At 60.5% G+C, this 22547-nt stretch overlaps 8 protein-coding genes across 8 annotated transcripts; 3 read left to right on the top strand and 5 right to left on the bottom strand.

The window, feature by feature from the left end:
* Window positions 1-1825: 1825 nt before the first annotated feature.
* EHS24_009409 (uncharacterized protein) lies at window positions 1826-3943 on the bottom strand (the record flags this gene model as incomplete). Its single annotated transcript, XM_028624694.1, has 1 exon — window positions 1826-3943. The coding sequence occupies one exon, from the start codon at window positions 3941-3943 to the stop codon at window positions 1826-1828; it is 2118 nt and encodes a 705-aa protein (XP_028474862.1).
* Window positions 3944-7040: 3097 nt separating this feature from the next.
* EHS24_009408 (uncharacterized protein) lies at window positions 7041-9827 on the top strand (the record flags this gene model as incomplete). Its single annotated transcript, XM_028624693.1, has 10 exons — window positions 7041-7271; window positions 7337-7359; window positions 7483-7549; window positions 7749-7824; window positions 7900-7951; window positions 8012-8099; window positions 8153-9220; window positions 9298-9330; window positions 9373-9635; window positions 9794-9827. The coding sequence occupies 10 exons, from the start codon at window positions 7041-7043 to the stop codon at window positions 9825-9827; spliced, it is 1935 nt and encodes a 644-aa protein (XP_028474861.1).
* Window positions 9828-10259: 432 nt separating this feature from the next.
* On the top strand, window positions 10260-12071 carry SPE2 (spermidine resistance protein; the record flags this gene model as incomplete). Its single annotated transcript, XM_028624692.1, has 4 exons — window positions 10260-10675; window positions 10892-11020; window positions 11081-11178; window positions 11305-12071. 4 exons carry the CDS (start codon window positions 10260-10262, stop codon window positions 12069-12071), a joined length of 1410 nt encoding a protein of 469 aa, XP_028474860.1.
* Window positions 12072-12397: 326 nt separating this feature from the next.
* CSE4 (centromeric DNA-binding histone H3-like protein cse4) lies at window positions 12398-13185 on the bottom strand (the record flags this gene model as incomplete). Its single annotated transcript, XM_028624691.1, has 3 exons — window positions 12398-12616; window positions 12718-12860; window positions 13071-13185. 3 exons carry the CDS (start codon window positions 13183-13185, stop codon window positions 12398-12400), a joined length of 477 nt encoding a protein of 158 aa, XP_028474859.1.
* A 656-nt stretch (window positions 13186-13841) lies between these two features.
* EHS24_009405 (uncharacterized protein) lies at window positions 13842-16718 on the bottom strand (the record flags this gene model as incomplete). Its single annotated transcript, XM_028624690.1, has 2 exons — window positions 13842-16601; window positions 16659-16718. The coding sequence occupies 2 exons, from the start codon at window positions 16716-16718 to the stop codon at window positions 13842-13844; spliced, it is 2820 nt and encodes a 939-aa protein (XP_028474858.1).
* Window positions 16719-17075: 357 nt separating this feature from the next.
* Window positions 17076-18140, top strand: CFD1 (cytosolic Fe-S cluster assembly factor cfd1; the record flags this gene model as incomplete). Its single annotated transcript, XM_028624689.1, has 2 exons — window positions 17076-17154; window positions 17191-18140. 2 exons carry the CDS (start codon window positions 17076-17078, stop codon window positions 18138-18140), a joined length of 1029 nt encoding a protein of 342 aa, XP_028474857.1.
* Window positions 18141-18217: 77 nt separating this feature from the next.
* EHS24_009403 (uncharacterized protein) lies at window positions 18218-20169 on the bottom strand (the record flags this gene model as incomplete). The annotated part of the gene is made up of 3 exons (XM_028624688.1): window positions 18218-19543; window positions 19609-20095; window positions 20138-20169. The coding sequence occupies 3 exons, from the start codon at window positions 20167-20169 to the stop codon at window positions 18218-18220; spliced, it is 1845 nt and encodes a 614-aa protein (XP_028474856.1).
* A 443-nt stretch (window positions 20170-20612) lies between these two features.
* WSP1 (Wiskott-Aldrich syndrome protein 1) lies at window positions 20613-22463 on the bottom strand (the record flags this gene model as incomplete). The annotated part of the gene is made up of 7 exons (XM_028624687.1): window positions 20613-20672; window positions 21442-21627; window positions 21675-21778; window positions 21828-21912; window positions 21979-22068; window positions 22187-22274; window positions 22333-22463. 7 exons carry the CDS (start codon window positions 22461-22463, stop codon window positions 20613-20615), a joined length of 744 nt encoding a protein of 247 aa, XP_028474855.1.
* Between the last annotated feature and the right edge of the window lie 84 nt (window positions 22464-22547).

Here is a 22547-nt window from a genome sequence, read left to right as displayed (position 1 = left end):
TCCCTCCATCCAGATCTCCCCGTCGCTTGAGACACAATCAAACGTGTAACAACAGGGAAGCGAGATCTCGCCTCACGTAGTGTCCGTGAGACATTTGCGAAGGGCATCTATGCACAATGAAGACGCGAAGACGGCTGGGCGAACACGTTGCGGCAGCATGGACAAGGTACAAGGCTTGGTGGAGAGTGGCGGGTTCATTCCTCGGCTTGACTGAGAGAGTCTTGCGAGGCGGAACGCAACCTGCCGCGGGACACCACAGTGTCAGCGGGGGTCGCCAACGGCCAACGGCCCTCATCAGTATCCGCGCAACGTTGAGCCATGGTCATACAAGGCGTGCGTCGACTACTGTTCAAGAGAACCCACTGCCGTCGGTATCGGAGGCACACTGACATGGGTGCGAACCGCGCCTATTTCTCTGTTTTCACCGAGATCCGAGCGAGAGTCACGCGCTTGCCGCGAGCCAAACGCCAAACACGAGGATCGACAATGTGCAACGTTTGCCAAAGCTGCCTGCACGCACCGCTAGGGCACTTGCTCATCGCTGTACCGCTGTCATGGTCCAATGCAGCGGGGTAACGAAGTAGCCCGCACCCGCTTCTCGTGATGGGCACGCTCCGCCGCACACAGGCGCCGGGACGGTTTGGCACCCACCAGTCGCATAACGCGTGATGAGAGGAATGTGTCTGGTGACGTCTGTGGTCTCTTTAGCTGCATCAGACGATGGTTGGCATGAACCAGCCCGCCCGCACTACGTCTGTACAAAGGTACTCGGGACACAAACAACGTAAATCGTGGGAGGGAACGAACAGCCAAGCCAAAGCGACCAGCGACCGCGAGGCGCCTGGTTCTTTTACACATCCAATGAGTGAGGGAGCCAACCAACGTAACTCGACACACCAAAACACGTTAAAAGAGTCAATATGCAGCCCGTGTATCTCGTATCCTCGTGACGTCTACTCTGTGCCTCCGTGCCCAGTTCCTCGGTGGGACGCAGGGACGCACCGTGAGGGGGCCGGGCTCGTCCAGCGGTTCCTTGGAGTCTGTACAGCGGGGGGTTCGCCCTCTGTGCCACGTTCCGTGCCATGTTGTCACCACCCCGCTGCTGCGCGCGGGCCCCGTTCCTCGTTCCCGCCGGCACAGGTACGGCCGGTCAGTTCGCGGTCGACGAGGGTTGCCGTGTCTTGTCTACAACTTGTGGTTTTGGGGTGTGCACCGTTAGGTATGTGTCTGGTCCTCACTCTTGGTCTAGCCCCAGTTGGTATGTATGTACCATGATGTACTGTACAGTACAGTACGGAGGCTAAGGGTTGGCCCGGTTGTCATGGAACGCTTGTGCGCGGTCAACTGGATCCTGGGAGTCGATTCTGTATCTTTATTGGAGTGCGGTCGGGATGCTGGAGTCGTGCAGGTGCAGCACGCATTGGTAGTGTGTGTGTGTGTGTGGCAGTTGACATGCCTTCGTTATTCCAACTCGTGCAGCACTTACACCTTTGGGACACACTGTACCACAGTAGTGAAGAAAAGAAGTCCAGCCAAATTGATCTGAGGCGTCCGATGAGTGGCAGCACATTTGTGACTCGGTGGTCGTCCATAACTACTGCTGGTTGATTCTAAACAACTCTAGCAAGCTTACAGTCCCACTCAAGTGGGCTGTCATATGCCCCAAGTCAATTGTCCTTGTATCCTTGTGTCCGTCATGACCGATCGTGTTGGTCCAGCCATCCATTTTGTGTTAATGCCTTGAAAATTCTTTGAAATGTCCATTTTGTTACACTGTCATCGTGTTCACCAGTGTCCTTTTCGTGTCCACCCCGCTGTCCTTCTCTCAAGCAGCCGCGGCTGCCCGGAGGTTGGTGCGCGACCGAGGCCGGAAGAGACCGAAGCGCTTCTGCTTGGGGCTGTCGTCCGGGATGGGCGGGACCTTTGGCAGTGTCTGCGGCAGGAGGTGTGTGTGCACCTGGGCCGACACCTGCGAGTGGGTCATGTAGTGCGGGGTAGAGTGGGAATGGGGGCCCGGGAAGGCCTTTGGGAGGGCCATGGTCCCGCGCGTCGGCGACGCGTGGTGCGAGTGCGAGTGCGACGAGTGGCTGTGCTCGGACGGGTTGATCTCGTACAGCGTCTTGGTGGACGAGACGGGCGACGCCTTGCTGCTGCTGTCCCACGAATTGTCGCGGCCGTGCGGGAAGCGTTCGCGGCCACCGACCCAGCCGCCGCCCACGCCGCGACGGCGGGCTTGCTCCTCGTCGTATCCCTTGACACTCTGCTTTGGGAGGTCAAACCACAGAACGCGGTCGAAATCAGTGGCGATGGAGCCACACTCGTCCCGCCGCACCGGGTATGCCCCCGACACGGCGCGGCGGAGGAGTGCCTCGCCTTCGCGCATGTACTCGTGGATGGCCTCCAGCGGTACTTGGTGCTGGCGGGACGGCCAGCGGAGCACACCGTCGGACCCGTACTCGAGCTCGTCGAGGGAGAGCGCCGACTTTTCGGGCTTGCGGCGGTTGGTCCACAGCCCGTTCTCGGGTGTGAACGTGTACAGAGGCATGAGAGCCCAGCCGTACCGCGCGACGAGCACCACTGCGCGGATAATGTACTTTACAATCTCGTCGGAGAAAAAGTACTTGAACGTGACTCGGCACCATCCGGGCTTGATGCCGACCTGCTTGTGGTCGCGGACGACATAGTACAGCGCGTACGACGTGTCCTTGTTGACGTTGAGCAGGTCGTGGCCATAGGGTCCCGCGCACGAGCAGCCGCCGCGGATCTGGATACCGAACAGGTCGTTGAGGAGCGCCACGATAAAGTTGTGGTGCACAATCTGGCCCGACGGCGAGCGAACAATAAACGACACGATGGGCACGCGAGGCGCGTCCGGGTTGCCCAGAATCTCGATGGAACGCTCACTGCGCCACGCCGCAAAGGCGCGCGACAGGATCGCACGCTCGCGTGCCACCATGGCATCAGTCGACATGGCGCCCTTGAGCTGGAACGCGAGGCCGGCGCGGATCGACTCGACAATGGCCGGGGTGCCACCTTCCTCGCGGTGCGCAATGTCTTCGGTGTATGCCTGGAACCAAGGGGTCACAAAGTCGACCGTGCCACCTCCGGGAACCGTCGGGACGCGCGTACGCATCAGCGTCTTGCGCACTACCAGGACACCGGGGGTGCCTACTCCGCCGGGGAATTTGTGTGGCGAGATGAAAATGGCGTCCTTGTTGCGGCCCATGTGAATCTTCATGTGTGGTCCGCCGGCCGCATAGTCAAAGAACGCGAGCGCTCCGTGTCGGTGCAGAATGTCCGCAATCTTGTCCGTGTCCGACATGATCCCCGTGACGTTGGACGCGGCCGAGAACGAACCTATCCGCAACGGACGGTCCCTGTACGCCCGGAGCTGGATCTGAAGTTGGTCGAGGTCGACAAGACCTTGCTTGGTGGGGGGAATGACAACAACGTCGGCAATTGTCTCGCGCCATGGCAGCTCGTTTGAGTGGTGCTCATAGGGGCCGATGAACACGACCGGACGCTCATGCTTGGGAATGCTCCTGCTGAGCGAATACCGCTCGTCGAGCGACTCGGGGAGCCGCAGACCCAGTGCCGTGATAATCTTGGTCACCGCTGCAGTTGTTCCCGAACCCGCAAACAACACGGCGCAGTCGTCGCCGGCGCCGACCTCGCGAGCAATGATCTTGCGCGCGTCCTCCCGGAACCGCGTCGTCTGCAACGCGGTCGCGGAAGTCTCGGTGTGCGTGTTACCATACATCGGCAGTACCTCGCGCTGGATAAAGTCCTCGATAAACGCGAGCGACCTGCCCGAAGCGGCATAGTCGGCATATGTCAAGCGGCGCGCACCAAAGGGGGTCCACACCACATTGTTGTCACCGATGCACCCATCACGAACCATGTCGATCAAGGTGTTGTCGTCCGAAGTGCGCGGTGAGCGCATAGCGATGTCTATGGTCATGTTGCAGCGCCAGGATGGGGGGGGGGGGGTTGAGAGAACGGATGGAGGTTTGGGGGGGAATGTGGCACCTAAGGGCAACGGCATCCGGGCTAGATATATGAGACCACCTGGACACGAACAATCACCGTGCTTGCCCTCCCCTCTCCACGCGTCCCTCCACTGGAGTCCAGTCACACCAACATTATCCATGTTGCTCCGTTCGTGGTCCCCTCTACACAGCGCCGCAAGGAACGGACGATACAGACCAGCCAGGAGGGCTTGCCCTGGGACGTGGTTTGCGAGCACAACCACACCCACACCACAGACACCGGGCACAGCACAGGCATGCCCTGGGGGGAAAAACAAGGTCGTGTTGGGTCTCGCTACTGGAGGTTGCTCTTGCTCTTTCTCTCTTGCTCTCCATTGTGTGGTGGAGTGTCACACCTACCTGCAGCTGTGCTGCGGCCGGCGCGTGGCTTGGAGAACAGCCCCCCAAGTGCGTCAAGTGGGTGAAAGTAAACCCGGGATATCGCCTATACGTTAGCAGTGACGGCAACGGGTACCCTCAACCCACAGCATCGGCTTCCAAGCATCCAAGGCCCTCGTCTCCCGGCGGAGGCACCGGGACTTGGTCGCGTGGCGAGGTAGTTGGACTACCACCACGGCTTTTTGTCAGAGATCAAGTTGCCAGGGCAGGTATTGGCCAGGTGCCGAGATGCGGCGAGGCGATCGTGTACAAGCACAAGGAGGGGGAGTGACCGGACGTTGGTTGCTTGACCTACGCGTAAGGGGTCAACACAGTGCCCATGCACACCATGTCCTCTGTCACACGCGTCGCCGCGTCGTGTCGGACGCCGGCGTCTGGTCAACAACAACCCCCCTTGCCCTCGGCAGTGCGGGTCCATTGCCACAATGTCTCCGCAGCCGCGAGATGGGTCGTGTTAAGGGCAGCCGCCGGCTCGTGAGTCACGACCACCCCCTACTTGCCACCCAGCTGTTTCCGCTGGCCGCTGGCGCGTGATGCATGCGCGACCATGCATGCCACTCATGGCTGTACACCACAATCCACAGCATGTCGGCATGAGTCTTTCACTTGGTTGAGGGACACACCGCACCACAGCACAGAAGGCACGGCAAAACGCGTCGGAGAATGCCACTAATCCAACTTCAAAACCAACTTCAAACCATACATGCTCGCTTGGTACATGCGACGTGGGGTGCGACAATGGCCCTCCCACAACTTTCCAACAAACAACAAGCACCCCAATACTCCTTCCCATCGGCTTTGCAGTCTCGTTATCTGTTTGGTAAATATACGGCCTATGCATGGTTGCTCTCCGAGAATGTCGCCCCCAAATGTATAGGCCTGAAAATGGTGCGCAGGGAGGTGGTTCCAACGGTAGCCGGAACATTTGGTGCAACGCTTGGCTCAGAACATGGATGGACACACGACCACACAGACATGTTCTCTTTGCGATCTCAGCGGAACACACAGCCCTCGCGACGGAAGGCCATACACGTCCCCCCCACGGGCCACGGGACAGTCTGGCGGATCTTCGCGCCATTGGCACTCATCTCGTTATGCATGCTGTTCCTGACAAGCCCATCAGGTTCCTGCCCAGGCCTCACCGACACGTCAATACGTTCCTCTCCAAACCCAAAATGGCGACGCGAGAGAAATCAGTCCAACCTGTGTTCTGAGTCTGTTCAGCCCAAATTCCTCGTGTCTCACCGAGAGCAGTGGCGCAGTGGACGCCGTTGAGGTACACTTCCGTTTCATGAACCACTCCCGCCTTTCCGTCCGACGCATGGCTTTCTCTCTCTCTCCATGTCGCTTCCGATAGCCAGTATCCGAATGTGATCCAGGCCTGTGCCACGCGCGTTAGGAACGGCGGGCGATGGAGTATTTCGGTGGGGGCGACGGGTGCGCTCGGCAACCGGCGAATGCTATCGCCCGCGTGCTGCTGCTTTTGCTGATCGATGACCAAGATTGAATGTGGCCCTCGACGGCGGTGCCACCGGCGAATGCGCATGCTCCCAATCATCGACCATGGACAGAATCACCCACGTCTCCGCTGTCCTCGACACTGGTACACTGGTACACTGGGTGACGGTGACATCGCCCCGCTTTCTTGGGTCACTTGATGGCCCCATTCTGCTCACACGGGGACGATTTGGGTCCAATTATGAGTTCCAACGGACATCCCGTTCTCCCGTTCCCTCACGAGGTGCAAGCTGGGCATATACTCACGTGTTAACAAAGATCTACATGGACAGCAAAGTGGATCACTCAGGACGCTGGACGCTGAGAATAGCATTGGGGATACGACCGCTGTGAATGGATCTCGGGCGGTGCCGTGGCGGTGGGAGTGGAGCGCGGGGACTGGACAAACGCCACATACCACCGACGGAGGGGTGCGTCCACTGCGTCGTCGCATACACAGTGGTGGTACCCTCGTTATCCTCGTTGTGCTCGCCAGGCTGGGATGGACAGATCTACCACATCAAACACGAGCCCCGTGGCCCGCTGGTTACCAATGGCTGTCACAGTTTAAATTCGTCTGAGTCAAGTTCCTTCGGATGTCGGAACACATTGGCAGGCGTGAGGAACATTGGCGGGGAGGTGAGAGGGGGCAGCCACTTTTGTCAGTGCACGTTCTCGCTGTCGACCTCGGTAACCTGTCTCGGCGTCTGCAGCAGTGCGCCACCGTCATTATCGGATACATGCACCGCAACACGATTGGAAAGATACACATGAGGGAGTATCTAACATTCGGAACACAGACACACAGGAGAGACGCGCAGGGAACAGGGCGACGATGAGCAAACGCCGTGAAACGGACAACACGGACAACAGTCTGCAGTTACCACTCCATATAACAGTCGGGCGTGCCTCTTTCAACAGCTTGCTATCACAACCAGTCTCTTCAAACGCCGGCCCAGCAACTGCCCAGCAACTTTGTCGGGTGCACCCCAAACTCAACTCACAACCCGGCCCGCCAGGTCCCTCGCTACGCGTAGACCTTCTTACCAAACATAGTAGTCGTGCAACGCGCTCTGTGGCCCTCCTTAAAAGAGAAACAGCACTGAACTTTTCGCAATGTCCGAGAATCCCACCGCCTCCTCATCGACTTCCACCCCACCCACCCCCGAAGTCATGACTGCAACACTCGAAATGCAAGCGCTCCACAGCGACGTTTCAGACCCCCAGATCGCCCACGTCAAGGGCGGCTCGGTCGCCACCTTCTCGCACCTCTCATACGAGGTCAAGGGGAAGGACGGCGCTCAGCGTCTCGTTGACGATGTCAGCGTCAAGGTCGGCCAGGGAGAGGTGAGTGCGAGCAGACCCACAGTCCATGTGAACTTGAAACAGTTGTTGACGCATTGTGTTCGTAGATGCTTGCCATCATGGGCCCCTCGTGAGTTGTGGTTTCCACCTTGTATCTGTAGTGTGGCGTTTGCTTTTTGTATGGCGAGGGCCACACCCAACCGTCCATTCCGTTTGTGTTGTGTGGCGGACGCTGATCCACTTCCTTCAACAGTGGCGCCGGCAAGTCCACCCTGCTCGACCTGATGGCGTTCCGCAAGCGTGCCATGGATGGCGGCGAGGTAAGTGGACTCGAAAGTGGACTCGCGTGCACTCGCGCTTGGACAAACACGCCCCCCCCCCCAAAGGCACCGTCATGGCGGCGACTGTCCATGGCGACGGGAAAGGAACACGTCCTCCGGCACTAACCTTGCTGGGCGGGCTAGCCGGAGTACACGGTACACGAACATCGGAAACAGCGTGGCTAACATGCATGCATAGGTCCGTCTCAACGGCAACCTCCTCTCCAACTCGACAATGTCCCATGTGTCGTCCTATGTAGAGCAGGATGATGAGCGTGAGTGGTCAGGGAATGGTGTGCTCTGCACATCACGGCTTTCCCTCGTGTAGAGTATCGGCGCTGATTCGCCAGACCTTGGCGTTCTCACTGTCCGTGAGACCATCTCGTATGCTTCGCGACTCAGGTAGGTGTCTGCGCAACTTGCGCAATCATGGTTTGACGACCCTGCTGACGACGTGTCCAGCGCCAGTGGCTTCTCGCGCTCGCAGACGCGCCAGCGTGTGGACGAGATCATCCAGGCCTTGGGTCTCCAGTCCTGCGCAAACCAGAAGGTCAGTACATAGCACGAGCGACATTGTCACGGACACTGCTGACGGCTGGAAAGATTGGCACTCCGATCCAGCGTGGTATTTCAGGCGGTCAGAAGCGTCGCGTTACTGTCGGCACGGGTCTTGTGACGTACCCGCGCATTCTTTTCCTCGACGAGCCGACTTCTGGCCTTGACTCGTCGTCGGCCCGTGAAGTCATGGCGTCGATCCGCCGCATTGCCGAGGCAGAGGGCATTACCGTGATTGCCACCATCCACGCTCCCTCCATTGAGACTCTCGAGCTCTTTGACCAGCTCATGGTCCTCGCCAAGGGCAAGGTCGCGTTCTTGGGCTCGCTCGTCGAGGCCGAGGTTCGTTGCCGCGACCTGGGCCGTCCGATCCCCAACTACCACAACCCCGGCGACCACCTCCTGGACCTCGTCGCGGTCGACTTTGACGACAGTAAGAAGGAGAACATTGCCGCTCTCTACTCTGCCCAGACTGCCGCCAACTGGAACCGCCCGCCGTCCATTGAACATGGCGAGTTTGACGAGTCTGAAAAGTATCAGGTCAAGCGCGCGTCGGTTGGCCACCACTTTAGGGTCGTTGGCACCCTCTGCGAGCGCAATGTCGTCAACTACTCGCGCAACCTCCTCGCCTATGGTGTCCGCATGGGCATGTACGCCGGTATGGGCTTGCTCCTCGCCACCATCTGGATCCGTCTGGGCCACTCGGACGGCAAGATCAACGACCGCCTTTCGGTCCACTTCTTCTCCGTTGCGTTCCTCGCCTTCATGTCCGTTGCCGGCATCCCCGCGTTCCTCGAGGAGCGTTCCGTCTTCCTCCGCGAGCGCAACAACGGCCTCTACGGCGCGTTCCCGTTCGTCCTCGCAAACACCATCGTCACCCTCCCCTTCCTGTTCATGTGTGCCGTTCTCTTCTCGGTCATCTGTTACTGGGCTATTGGCCTCCACCCTGGAGCCACGCACTTTTTCAGGTTCCTCGCCTTCCTGTTCCTCGCTCTTTTCGCCGCCGAGACCCAGGCCGTGCTCATCTCGGCCATCGTCCCCATCTTCATTGCTGCCCTGGCTCTGTGCGCGTTCATGAATGGCTTCTGGATGTGTACGCAGGGTTATTTCATCAGAGTAAGTCACGGCAAAACAACCCACCGATCGGGGGCAAAAATCGGAAAATTGAGACAAAAATGGCTGACCCACTACAGGCTCGTTCCCTCCCTCGTTTCTGGTACTACTGGGTGAGTTTTCATCACCTTTTGTGCATAATTTCTGACAGATAGGCGCACTGGATGAACTACCAAACGTATGCCTTTGAGACTTTGACCAAGAACGACCTTGTCGGCGAGGTCTTCTTCTGTGACACGGCCAAGCTCCCTGATGGAACTTGCTCCTGTGTTTACCCGCCTTCCGCGGAGACTGTGGCCAAGTATGGGCAGTGCATGGTCTCTGGTCAAGACGTCATCGACTACCTCGAGTTTGGCGGTATCAACGTCCCCGTCTACGCCGCAATCCTTGTCGGCATCATTGTTGTGCTCCGCGTCATGTAAGTAGCCGTGTGTGATTCCTTGGCCTTGGCGGTGTGCGGGGGTGACCAACCGCCGGGCCGTCCCCACCCCGCGTTGGACGCCTCCAGGTTTATTTTTGCCCCTGTGCCACAAACCGCCTCCACCATGGACGAGTTGGCTGACGGATCTACCCCAGGCTCTACCTCGCCCTCGTCATCAAGCGCAAGTAGACGCATCAGCGTCCCAAGTTTTCCGTCATTCCCCCCTCACTAAAAAACAATACAGCTGTTGAAAACATTGTACATAGATATACTGCAATGTGGTGTTTTCGTAGACATGTCCCCCAGATACATCATGCAACACGTGACCCAGAACATTGAGGCATCTCGCAGTTGACGTGCTCTAACAATTCCCAAAATCTTGCATCGTTTTTGGGGGTCTGAATTATAATTTTTGCCTCCGTCACTAATAAAATTTGCCTCCGCTTTGTAACCGTCCTAATTCTCACGCGACCCACCAAATCTGCGCGACGAGCAGCAGCACCGGTTTTTTTCTGGCCATTCAAACATCCTGAAGACGTTCTTCGACATCCAACCCATCAAAAACCTGTAGTCCTACAGACCCCCGTAGCCGAGGAGCGCCGCCCCCCGACCGCCGCCCCGATGGCCCACACGACGAAGCTGCACCCCCCCCCTTCGCCGCTCATCCTCGCGGAGCCCGACACATCGCCGGGCCCGTTCGAGGGGCCCGAGAAACTTCTCGAGGTGTGGTTTGCCCCGTCGCCCGAACTCCTCCCCGGTGCGAACGGCGGCAATGGTACCGCCCCTGCCAACGGTACTGCCAACTACAATGCCCACGATGGCTCAGCAGCCAACGGCAGCGGCCTCAGCAACGGCAATGGCATGATCCCCGCCGCTGCTACAGGCCGCGGCGGCCGCATGGGCGAGAGTCCCAGCGGCGAGCCGTTCCGTGGGCTCCGCACCGTGCCCCGCGCGGTGTGGGAGGAGATGCTCGACATTGTCAAGTGCAAGGTTCTGAGCGTTGTCGAGGGCGACGAGATTGACGCCTACCTCCTCTCGTGAGTTGTTTGCGCTGGTCTGCGGGCCAGGACAGGTCGGGTCGCACGACCCAGGTGTGGTTGGACATTGCTGCGGCGTCCGAGGGTGGCAACACTCCTTCGTAAATGTCAAGTGCGAGTCACTTGCCAGACGCCATCGGCACGTCGCCACCGGCCGTCTTGTTGCTTCTTCCTTGCCCAACGTTTGCGTGAACGCAACTGACATGCTTTTCTCAGCGAGTCGTCCCTCTTCGTTGCCCCGCACGTCATCATCCTCAAGACTTGCGGCACCACCCTCAACCTCCTCGGTCTCCACCGCATCCTGGAGATTGCCCACGAGTACTGTGGCTTCACCTCTGTCTGGCGGTTAGTAGCTGTCGCACACTCACGGCACCCCCCAAACATCTTAGTCTGACTCCGCCACAGCTGCTTCTACTCGCGCAAGTCGTTCTTCTTCCCCGAGCGCCAGCTGGGTCCCCACCGCGACTGGACCGACGAGGTCCGCTTCCTTGACAATGTCTTTGGTGAGTCGCTTGCTGTCTCAAAATTTGCCCCACCCTCCCGAGCTTCTGCTTGGGTGTGTGGTGGTGTGGTGTATGGGAAGCTGTTGGAGTACGCAAAGGTCCTCTGAAACTGACGCAGGGTCATAGGCACCGCCGGTTCCGCTTACACTGTTGGTCCCATCAACCGCGACCACTGGCTGCTGTACCTCACGACACCGAACGCGATCCAGTTTGCCGGTGACCAACGAGCACAGCGTCCTGTCGGCGCTCCTGCGGCCCCAGCTGCTCCGCCTCACCAGGACCAGACACTTGAGATCCTCATGAGCCACCTCTCGCCCGCTGGCCGTGCCCCCTTCTTCATCCCCGAGAGCGAGGGTGAGGCGTCCACCTCGCGGTCGGGCCACGAGCTCGGTGCCGGTATCTCGGCCCAGCTGGGCATCGATGCCCTGTTCCCCGCCCACGAGACCACCCTCGACAGCTTTGGCTTTGAGCCCTGCGGATACTCGGCCAACGCCGTTATCGGCTCGGGCCTCAGCTCGAACGGCTCGGACGGCGGCTACTTTACCATCCACGTCACGCCCGAGGAGGGCTGGTCTTACGCTTCGTTCGAGTCCAACGTCCCCCTCCCTGCAGTGGGGACCCCCGGCGGCCGCCCCGACCTCAAGTCGCTCATCCGCCGCGTGGTGGACATTTTCCAGCCCAACCGTCTCTCCATCACCCTCTTTGTCTCCACTGGCGAGGACCACGCGCCCGCCCCCGCCGTCATTGGCAGCGACCTCCTCCCCGAGTTTGAGCGCAAGGACAGCATTGGCTACGAGTTTGACGGTTACGACCTCATCTTTGGCTGCTTTGAGCGCCGTGGCTGGTCCGAGCCCAAGTCGCCAGCAATCACCAGCGTCAAGGCTCTTTCCTGACATCGACAACCCCCCGAACAACTCAAAAAACCGTGTTTATAGAGGGCAGGATGTGTCATGTACAGAGGACGCTATATTGGGGTGTTATTTCCAAACCAAAAGGCAGTGGCAGAACACGCGCGTGTAGCTACAATATGTGCATGGTTGTGGGCGGGAAAAACTAACTAGTACTACGGCATTACCCCCAGGTATCTCTCTCTTTCTCTCTCTCTCTCTCTTGTCTCTTGTCTCTTGTCTCTCTGTGTCCATCATATCATCCTACACATGAACGACCCTTTCCCAATGAGAAACTCGGTATTTCGCCACCTCAGACCAGACCCAACCCGCTATCCCAGACCACCCCACGGCCCGCGGAGACGACGGGCAAGCTGCATGTCCTTGGTCATGAGCGTGACGCGCTTGGCGTGGACGGCGCACAGGTTCGAGTCCTCAAACAGGTGCACGAGGAACGCCTCGGCGGCCTCTTGCAGCGCGAGAATCGCAGACGACTGCCACCGCAGCTCGCCGGCGTTGATGGACGACAGGTTGAGGGCCACTTCTCGGACCTGCGCAAGCTGGTCAGCCAGTGTCCCAAGTCCAAGCAATGGTTCTGCGAGCTTTCAAGTAGAAACGCGGAAGCTCTCAACGGCAGTCAGTCCAAACTCACCACACGCGAGAACGGGAGCTTGGCAATGAGCAAGTCGGTGCTCTTCTGGTATCGCCTGATCTCTTGGAGCGCTCGTGTGCCGGGGCGATAGCGGTGCTTCTTCCTCTGCTGTGGTGATTGGGGTTGGCCGGGTCCGCCAGGGCCTGCGAGTCACGTCAGTCTCAGTCTTGTTGAGGAGTGGTGGAAGAAGACCAAGGGATGCTGAGAGCCTACACGGTTTTGGTACGGCGCTTTTGCTGCAGGGCGTGGGTGATGCGGTTTGCTTTGTCACCCGCCTGCGAGCATAGGTAGGCATGGCTGGTTGGACGCAACCCTCGCCTGCACTCCGACCAACGGCACAACGCGGTACTCACCACTATTCCTCTTCACGGCCTTACCGCCGGTACTCCTCCGCGCGGTATTCCTCACCAGCCGCGGTCCCGGAACGGCATTGCCCTCGACGACCGGGTTGTGGATTGTCCTGGCCATTGTTCAGGCGCAAAGAAGGGATTGGATGTTGCGTGGTGATGAACCAGCCGAGTGATGCGGGGAGACGGGGGAGACGGGGGAGACGGAGTGGGAGGTGCGCGGGCTCGCGCGTGGCGTAGTTTGCGCGCTTGGTCGAGGGGGAGCAGGGCTCGACTGCTCAGGAGTGTGCCGTGGTTGACGGGTGCACGTCTCCTTCTGTACCGGCCAAGGTCTTGGAGGACAGGACGGGGAGAGCGAGATGGATGCGATGTCGCGATGTGGTGCGAGACCGCCGATGACGCGCTCGTGGTTCCTTGTTCTCTCTATCGCTTTCTTGCTTGAGCGTCCTGTACGCAAGAGGGGTGGCCGGTGGGTGCGGTGTCTCTGTGTGTACCGGACCAGACGAGCGCCTGCGCCGTGTCTGAGCTGGCTAGTGGCTGGAGGGAGGATGGATGTAAAGGAGAACAAGCGACGAGGGATGATGGATGGGATGGAATTCAAGTGGACGAGAGAAACAAACTAAGGTGGAAAACCAGGCGCCCACAGTGGTCGTTGGTGGGTGGCGGGTCGTCGTGCGCGGAAACCCTGAATCGGCCATGGTGCAAAGTTCGACCTCCATGCAACAATCAAACGCTGTGCCAAACATGCATATATGCTCTGCGTCTCTGCTTCTACTTCTACTCCACCGCCTGGGACACAAGCTCGAGGATATCGCGCGTGCTCTTGCCCACATTGTTCAGATCCTTGCTCACCACCTGCCACACAGGACCGTGGTGCGGCGCGGCAGCCTCGCACTTTTGGATGACAGCCTCTTGCCTCTCGACCTCGCCGTGCTGGCGCTCAAACTTGAGCCACCAGCCCCACGCATCTCCCCAGTCGGGGTCGGCGGTGATGGCGTTTTGCATCCACTGGCGCGTCTTTTCGACCTTGCGCTCAGCCCAGAACAGGCGCGCAACAGCGATAATAACGGCTGGGTGCTCGCCAGCCTTTTTGAGCGCATCGACGGAACGGCCCTTGCGTTGCTGCTGGTTCTCGAGGAAGATGGCCATGGACCACAGGAGGGGCGACGTGGGGCAGTCTTGCATGGCGCGCGAAAGCAGAGACTTGGCCTGCTGTGTTGAACCTGCGCGCTCCTCGATCTTGACGCTCTCGGCCCACAGAATGTCGTTTTTGGGGCTGTAGAGACGGCCCTTTTCGAGCAACGAACGCGCCTTGATGGTGACGCCCGCTTTTTCCTCCAAACGTGCCGACAGGATCCAGAGTGGAACGCTCTTCGGGCATGAGCGGCATCCCTGAGCATAGGCGGTGCGTGCAGCGGGAATGTCGCCCTTTTGGTCGAGAATCTGGCCCTTGATCATGTGCAGCTTGTCAAAGCTGGGGAAGCGACGGATGGCCTCGTCGAGGGTCTTGAGGGCTTCGTCCAGCAAGCCGAGCTGGCGCTCGAGGACAGCAGACTTCATCCACACGCGATCAGTGTTGGCCTGTGTACGTGCCTTTTGGAGAATCTGCTGGGCGGCCTCGGTCTCGTTGGTCTCAGCGGCAATCTTGGCCGCGGCGAGGAAGATGGATTCCGAGTCTTCGTTTTGCTCGAACGCCTTGGACAGAATCTGTTGTGCGCCAACGACGTCGCCGCCGGTCCACTTCTCCTTGGCAGCCATGAGCCACAGCACCTCGGCATGAGGGCAGTGCTCTGCACCCTTCATGAGAATGTCCTGCACGGCCTCTGGCGTGCCGTGAGCCTTTTCAAACTCGGCAGCCTTGCGCCACACGCTTGGTGATGTGGGGAACGACTCGATGAGGACGACAAACACGGCGCGCGCAACCTCAAAGAAGTCGCCCTTAGCCGCACGCTCTGCGTCTTCGAGCCACACTGTCCTCCGGTCCTCTTCCTCAATGTCGAGATGGATGGTCGCCTTGACAATGGCCTGGGCAGTGAGGGGACTGCCCTCGGCCTCGACCTTTTCGGCCTCTTGCAGCCACTGCTCGCGCGACAGGACTGCCTGGTGCTTGGTGAGCGAGTTGACGGCCGTCTTTATCAGGCGGTCAACCTGGGTGGCGAGCTTGCGTCGAACCTCGGGATCCTCCTCGACCTTGACCTCGGACACGGCCGATGGCGACTGCTCGGCAAGACGGCCAGCAGCGATCCAAATCTCGTGCGAGGTAGGGATCTTTTGACGGGCAGAGTTAAGAACCTGCTTGGCCTTGTCTGGTGTTTCGAGACGGGCAAGGGTGAGCCACAGCTCGACAGATGTTGGGATGACCTCGACGGCACGCGAGAGGAGAATACGCGCGTCCTCGGGGTCGTCTTCCAGATTGACCGTCTCTTTCCACAGCCGCACCGAGTTGGGAATAAACTCGAGCGCCTTACGGAGGACTCGGCGCTTGGCGTTGATGTCGGATTCGAGGTCGGCGGCCTTGAGCCAAATCTTGACCGACTGGGGGACGTGCTCGACGGCGCGGGCGAGGATACGCTTGGCGTTCTCGGGGGTGTTGAGCTCGGCGGCGTGGAACCACACGTCCTCGCTCTTGGGACACTTTTCGCATCCCTCGGCAATAATCTTGCGCGCCTGAACCATCTTCTTGGCGTGCACCTCGAGCGAGGCTGCGGCAATCCATCCGGGAGGGTGCTTGGGGTTGGACTGGATGAGATTTTGCAGCAGCTGACGCGCCTGCTTGATATCACCAATCTGCGCGTCGGTCTGGAGCACCTGGCTGTTGAGTGCAGTCATGTAGCCGCGGGGGTCGATACTGGTAGACGAGCCGTTGGTCGCGTCCTTGGACGCCTGGTCGAGCTTGAGCGACAGCACACGGTCACGCGCGTTACCAATCGAGACAAAGTCGGTCATGGTACCGTCTGTGCCGGGGGCGGGAGTCTCGGCTCCAGCGTCCTGCGCATCCAGCTCGCCGAGGAGCTGGGTACGCTGTGCCATGCCAGCCATGACAGAGTCACTGACGGCGTACATCTTGCCGCTCTGGTTCTCCTCGAGACGCATGTTGTGTTTCCTCCTCTTGCCCGTGAGGTTGCCAGCGTCCGGGATCGAGTCCCAGTCGCTGTCCTTGAGCGAGGACAAGCCGCGCTTCAAGTCGGCGAACTGGGTCTGAAGCTTGGGGTTGTTGGCACGCTCCTTGGCCGCTGCCTCCGCCTCGGCAGCCTCACGGCGCACACGCCGCCTCTCGTCCATACGCTGGTCCACAGACTCCCAGATTCGGTCGGCCTCCTCGTCGTCGGCCTCGTACACGGTTCCCGCGAACAGGTTGCGCTCATTGTCCGGGTCCTGGAACTGCTCGGGGTCGGGTATCTCCTCGCCGCGCTTGGCCATTGCGTCCGCAATCGTCTCTGCTGACGGACCCTCGCGCGCAGGACCGATATCGGATCGGGTGGTGAAACCGGACGCACCACGACCAAGACCTGCGACGTAGGACGCCGGGGCGGGCATCTGGACAAGGTCAGCTATCACGCGGGAGCCCTCCAAAGCTGATACAGAATAACTCACGTTAAGGAACGCATAACGGTGCTCCTTTGGAATACTCTTGACTGTACCGATGTGCGACATGATGAGCGATGGTGGTTGAGCTGCTAGCGCGTCCCCGCGATCAAGTTGTGACCAAAGGTCAATGGAGACGGGCAAGTCAAAGCTCGCGTGTGTCGGTCGATCAATGGGCGAGACGACAGGTACCGATATGTCTACCCAGATGCGGGTGGCGAGGAGATGGAGGAAGAAGAAACGATGATGGCAACTGGCTACTCGAAGTCTCTTTGTGTGTGCAGGGACTGTTAGGTGGCAAAAGAACGCATTACGTAATCTCTAATATCCAGGAAAGTTGGGCGATCGGAGTTGGCCACCAGTGCTTGCTAATGCATCTCTCTGTCATCCATTTCGTCTCTATCCATCGCAACAACCCCAGCAGCCATGGCAGAGACACTCGAGACCCCCGTGTCCCGCCGCTTGGCATCCGTCAAGAACATTGTCATTGTCCTCTCTGGCAAGGGTGGGTTACAAGCTAGGCAGCTGTACTAACCCTCAGGCGGTGTCGGCAAGTCGTCCTCCTCGGTCCAACTTGCGCTGTCGCTCCTCAACACCTCGCCCACGACCCGCGTCGGTCTGCTCGATTTGGACCTCACGGGCCCCTCGCTTCCGCGCATGGTCGGCCTCGATGTGCCCGAGGCAAGCGTGCACCAGTCGTCTGCCGGCTGGGTGCCCGTGTACGTCGACCAAGAACGGCGGCTGGGCGTCATGTCGATCGGCTTCCTGCTCGCCAACCGCGGCGACTCGGTCGTGTGGCGTGGTCCCAAAAAGGACGGCATGATTAGGCAGTTCTTGTCTGAGGTGCGCTGGGGCGACCTCGACTACCTTGTCATTGACACGCCGCCGGGTACGAGTGACGAGCACATTTCGCTGCTCACGCACCTCCACCCGCTGTTCACCCCCACGGCCGAGCGGCCCACCACCCCGTCCGCGGTCCTCATCACGACCCCGCAGACGACGGCTCTGAACGACGCCCTCAAGTCGCTGTCGTTCACGCGCAAGCTCGCCCTCCCCGTCCTGGGTCTCGTGGAGAACATGGCCGGATACGTGTGTCCGTGCTGTGGAGAGATTTCCGACACCTTTGGTCGTGGTGGCGGCGAGGCCATGGCCCACCGCGAGAGCATCCCGTTCCTCGGCCGTGTGCCCATCGACACCCAGCTTGTCACCTTGCTCGACGCAGTGTCAAAGGGTGAAGTGCCCGGTGCCGATGTCGCCAAGCCCGAGGCCCAAAAGGTTGCCGAGGCCGCGGGCGAGGCTCCAGCCGATGCCCTCGCGTCCGCTTCTATCGACGACAAGGAGGACGGCAAGGCCGAGCACGAGCACTTCCCTCTCCTGGACAAGTACCTTGCCACGACGAGTTCAAAGGTCTGGGCCGACATTGCCGGTGACGTTGTGAAGCGCGTCGACGACCGCCGTGCACAGATTACGGCAAAGCTCAACGAGCAGTAGAGAGAGATACACGAGTCTTGTTTAGAGTGTTGTATGCATGATATCATGGCCCTACGCTTGTCGTTGCTGTTGTACTTCTACTCGTCGACAACCCAGACATCACCCAGGCTGTCCCATTCCTTACCGGTCATCCCCTCGTCCATGAGGAGCACCCTGCACCCACCCAGCTCTGCCAGGCCTTCATTGAGTGCCAGGAACTTTACGTCAATCTCGTACCGCGCCTCCCAACGACGATGCACAGTCGTGCCGGGGGCCTCGGCGGCATATGTCGTTCCGGCACGCTCGCGAGTGAGGACCCACTCGGCGGGCGAGGGAGCGACGAGGGACGCGCCCAGCGCGACGACCTTGCCTGTTGGCGGCAGGTGTGCACCGCGCTTGGTCGTGATCCCGCCGACCGGCGCAGGCGGGAAGGCAGTAGCGGGCGGAGGTGGCGGCGGGGTGAATGACGAGACGGGAGTGGGGGACAGGGATGGAGACGCAATGTTGGACACTGCCGCGTGCCTCAACTGTGCGCTGACCGGTGTCATTGGCCTTGAGGGGGCGGGCGAACGCGCCACGGGTGCAGGAGAGGCCGGACGAGTCGGCGTGCCGACGCGACTGGGCGGGCGGACATGGAACGAAGGGACTGACGGGGGTGAGATTGAGGCCGGCGAGAGAAGCTGGATACCAAGCTGCAGGGGAGGTGGTGGGCTGGCACTCTCGTCTGTCACGGGGTTGGAGCGGACAGCGATGGAGAGCTTGGCGGTAAACTCGTCTTCGGCCGCGACGGACCGCAGGCTGTCGACCGTCAAGTCAAAGTCCCACGCCGGGAGGGGCCTGAGGAGCGAGTTACGCGCCGAACCCGGTAGTGCGCCAGCACCGATAACCTGCCTTACAGGTGTACCGGGGCGGCTGAGCGGGGCAATGGGGGCTGCAGGGGTTCGACGGTTTAGCATGCTGGTCTGGAATCTGCCGCGCTCGCGATACTGTCCTGCGACCCAGGCAATGTCCAGTCGGCCCAGAGGGAGGACCGTACCCGTCGCATAGTTTGGAGGGAACGCCGAGAGGGGCAGCGAGTTGGTCGTCTCCAGAGCAGCTACTTCCGCGGCGTCCGTGGGCGGTGAGACGGGCACGTAGCTGCCATCGTCCGTAGGCGATAGGACGAATAGCCGCTGGCTAGTGTCCGACGGCAAGAGCGAGGGTGGGTCGTTGGACGACTCGTCGTCTGCGAGATCCACCACGCCCGCCGCTGCGGCTTCTCCCACGCCAATACTGCGAGCCACCAGACCGGGGACGGGGTTGAGGACGACGCTCTCAAACAGCATCGCGCTGGGCGATACATTCTGCATCAGCACCTCGAGGTAGACGTCGCCCCGGCGGTGAGTGTGCGACGCATTGGGGTGCGTCGGGGTGTGCACGCGCGTCTTGATCGCAAGCGGCGCGTTTACCTGTGTGTGAGCTTTCGCTACCAAGCGGCTATATAGCTCACTGTGAACTTGAGGAAACGCTGGAACGTCCTCCTCCCCTCTGTCGTCTCCCAGGCCACGCTGCAGATGAAGATGTGCTGGCCCATCTCGGCAATCTCATGCGAGCCCGCCACCTCGACTCCCTCTCCGGGCTCCAGGGCCGGCAGGTCGTCCCAGGCTTTACTCTCTGCGTGACTGGGCTCGGTGCCGGCCTCCCTCTCGGCAGCGCCGTGTATCACCTCGCCGAGCCGGTGACGTCCCTGCGGGGACTGCACCTCGACCATCATCTTGGCGCCGCGTACGGGTGTCTGGGAGGTATTCACCAGGCGCACACCCGCGCGGAGATGCTCGCCCAGGCTCGCGTTGCCGAAGGGGCCCGGGTAGTTACTGGTCGGGGACAAGGTGAGCGAGTTGGGGAGCGGGGGGATGGGCGACGGCGTGGCCGGCACGGCGAGCGTGGCCGACGGCGCCGCGACGCCCGGGACGATCAGGCGCGGCGTCAAGTGTTGCCTGGGATGTGGGTGAGCATGCGTTGCAGGAGGCCACACCTACAGTTCAAGTGATAATGGTGGGAGATGATCCATGGTGGGGTGTGGAGGAGATGGTTGTTGCAACAACAAGTCGTGTCTGGGTTTCGTGTCCAGGGTGGTCGTGGTGAAATGTCGTCACACAGAACCGAGGCAGTGAGTGGCGTACTGGCGGGGATTCAACAACCAACTGTCTTTTTGCATCAATACGTCTCCAGCATAGGCATTCAACAACTACTACTCGGTGCACCCTTGGTAAGTGGACCTGTTGCATACAAGAACGCACGTAACGCCCTCTGGGTCGAACGGCAACGCGGACGCTTCACACTTCAGTTGGTCGTCTGGAAAAGCGACCCGCTCTCGGCCGCTCAACGCTGTTGCCAAACAGCACGTCCATGCATGCACCTGTCACACAACGCAACGTATACACTACCTCATCATCTGCAATCCAGCTTCCTGTCTCCAATCTCTCATCCAAATCTTCACCGACACACCTCCAACTAGTCCCATTCACCATCACTCTCCTCCTCCTCATCGCTGTCGCCGAGGTCCTGCTTGCGCTGCGCGAGCGCCATGGCAAGCGAGCTGGCCAGGTCGCCGCCACCGCTGCTCTCCTCGACTGCCACGGCCGCGCCGCCCCCGACAACTGCGCCCGCCGCGCCGCCCGCGAGTGGGGACACGCGCTTGTCGCTGTCGTCGACTTTGCGGAGCTTGTGCACGCCCTGGCCCTGGATGGAGGCCAGGAGCGCCGAACGGTTGTCGCCGCCGGCCGGCGCGGCTGGTGCTGCTGCGGGGGGAGGCGGAGGGGGAGGGGGTGCCGAAGGCGCGGAGGAGGGCATGGGGGGAGGGGGTGGTGGGGGAGGCGCGTTCGTGCGCCCGGGGGGAGGACTGCAGGATGAGGTCAGCGCTGTCATCAACATGCGACCCGTGTACGTACGGTGGTGGTGGTGGAGGGGCCTGAGGTGCGCTCGTACGTCCCGGAGGAGGCGGGGGAGGGGGAGGGGGAGGAGGGGGTGGTGCAGCAGCAGCTGGAGACACGGGTGGGGCCCGAGCCGGTGCCGACGGCGGCGCCCTCGGAGGAGCGCTGGTGCGTCCGGGAGGAGGGGGTGGAGGAGGTGGCGGGGGCGGGATGGACGACGAGGACGCAGCAGGAGGGGGAGCGCGAGCGGGCGGAGGAGGGGGGACGACTGGCGATACAGGTGCGGCCGTGTGACGCGATGGCGGGGGAGTGGGTGCGGCCTTGCGGCGAGACGTCGGCGCCGGCGGTGGTCCACGCTTCGGGGCAACAGCAGCCTGCCTGTTAGCTCGGCAACTGGACGTGCAGCTTACGTTCTCGATTCCGCCCTGCTTCTCGACATAGTCCTTGATGAACGCCTCATTCTTCTTGATCTCCTTCTCCGACACGCCCTTCATGCTCAGCTGCTCGAGGAGCACCTGCCAAGTCTTGTCCACGCCGCTCGACGAGAAGCCCTCCTTCGTGTCGTAGCCCATGTGCGCGACGTGACGGAAGGAAGACTGGGGGAGTCAGCTGAGCACTGGCTTGGACTAGCTGAGAGACTCACCGGGCCCGAGATCATGGCCTTGTCGATCCTGCCCTTGATACGCTTGCCGAGACTCTGCTTCTCCTTCTTGTCGCTGCCGCCATTGTCCTTCTCCTTGGCTTTGGCTGGAGACGTCAGCTGAAGCGTTTCACTCAAAACCCAGCTGACACGCACTCGCATACTTGGACCTGTTGGCCACCTTTTTATAAAAGTCAAGCGCCTCGCCCTCGGACGGGAACACAAACGCAACCTGTGCATCCTGGTATTTGTTGTCAGCTTCGCGCACCGCCGTTGCCTGTCGCTCAAAGACTGGGAGGAAACCTACGTCACCGGCCCATGAGTGGAAGAAGGGTTTGTCCTGGTTGTACTCGATCTCGTTCGGCAGCTCGTGCTCCCAGATGACACCGTTGTGGGACTGCGAAGGAGAACGTTAGCATGAGTACGGCGACGGGGAAGAGGCGAGCGGAGGTTCGGGAGGACGGGGCGCAGCATGACCCGAAGCCGACGACTTGCGAGGGCCGTGGGACACGCACAGTGAGGTCTACGACGCGGAACCACAGTCCGCCCCTGTTCTTGTCTGCGACGAAGACGAGTGCGCCGGTTGCGCCAGAGTAGTTCCATCTAATGAGGAGTGTCAGTGGCGAGGCAAGAAAACAAAAAGGTGAACTGGCACACCCACCCCGAGTTGGGCCTGGCAGTGTACACGCGGGCCACTGCGGCCGTGATGATCTTGTTGGAGGATGACGAGGTTGGGATGGCCTTCTTCACCTTGGCCTTGTCGTCGGCCGAGAGGAGGGTGGAGCCCGCCATGATGAGAGTCTGAGAGCGGGGAGGGGGGGTTGTGGATGATGGGATGGGTGGAGGATTAGGATGAGGGTGTGACGGGAGAACGAC

This window comes from Apiotrichum porosum, assembly GCF_003942205.1.
Source record: "Apiotrichum porosum strain DSM 27194 chromosome Unknown scaffold_9, whole genome shotgun sequence".
Lineage (NCBI taxonomy): Eukaryota > Fungi > Basidiomycota > Tremellomycetes > Trichosporonales > Trichosporonaceae > Apiotrichum > Apiotrichum porosum.
The sequence above is the reverse complement of the archived record's forward strand: the minus strand, read 5'-3'. Positions and strand labels throughout refer to the sequence as shown.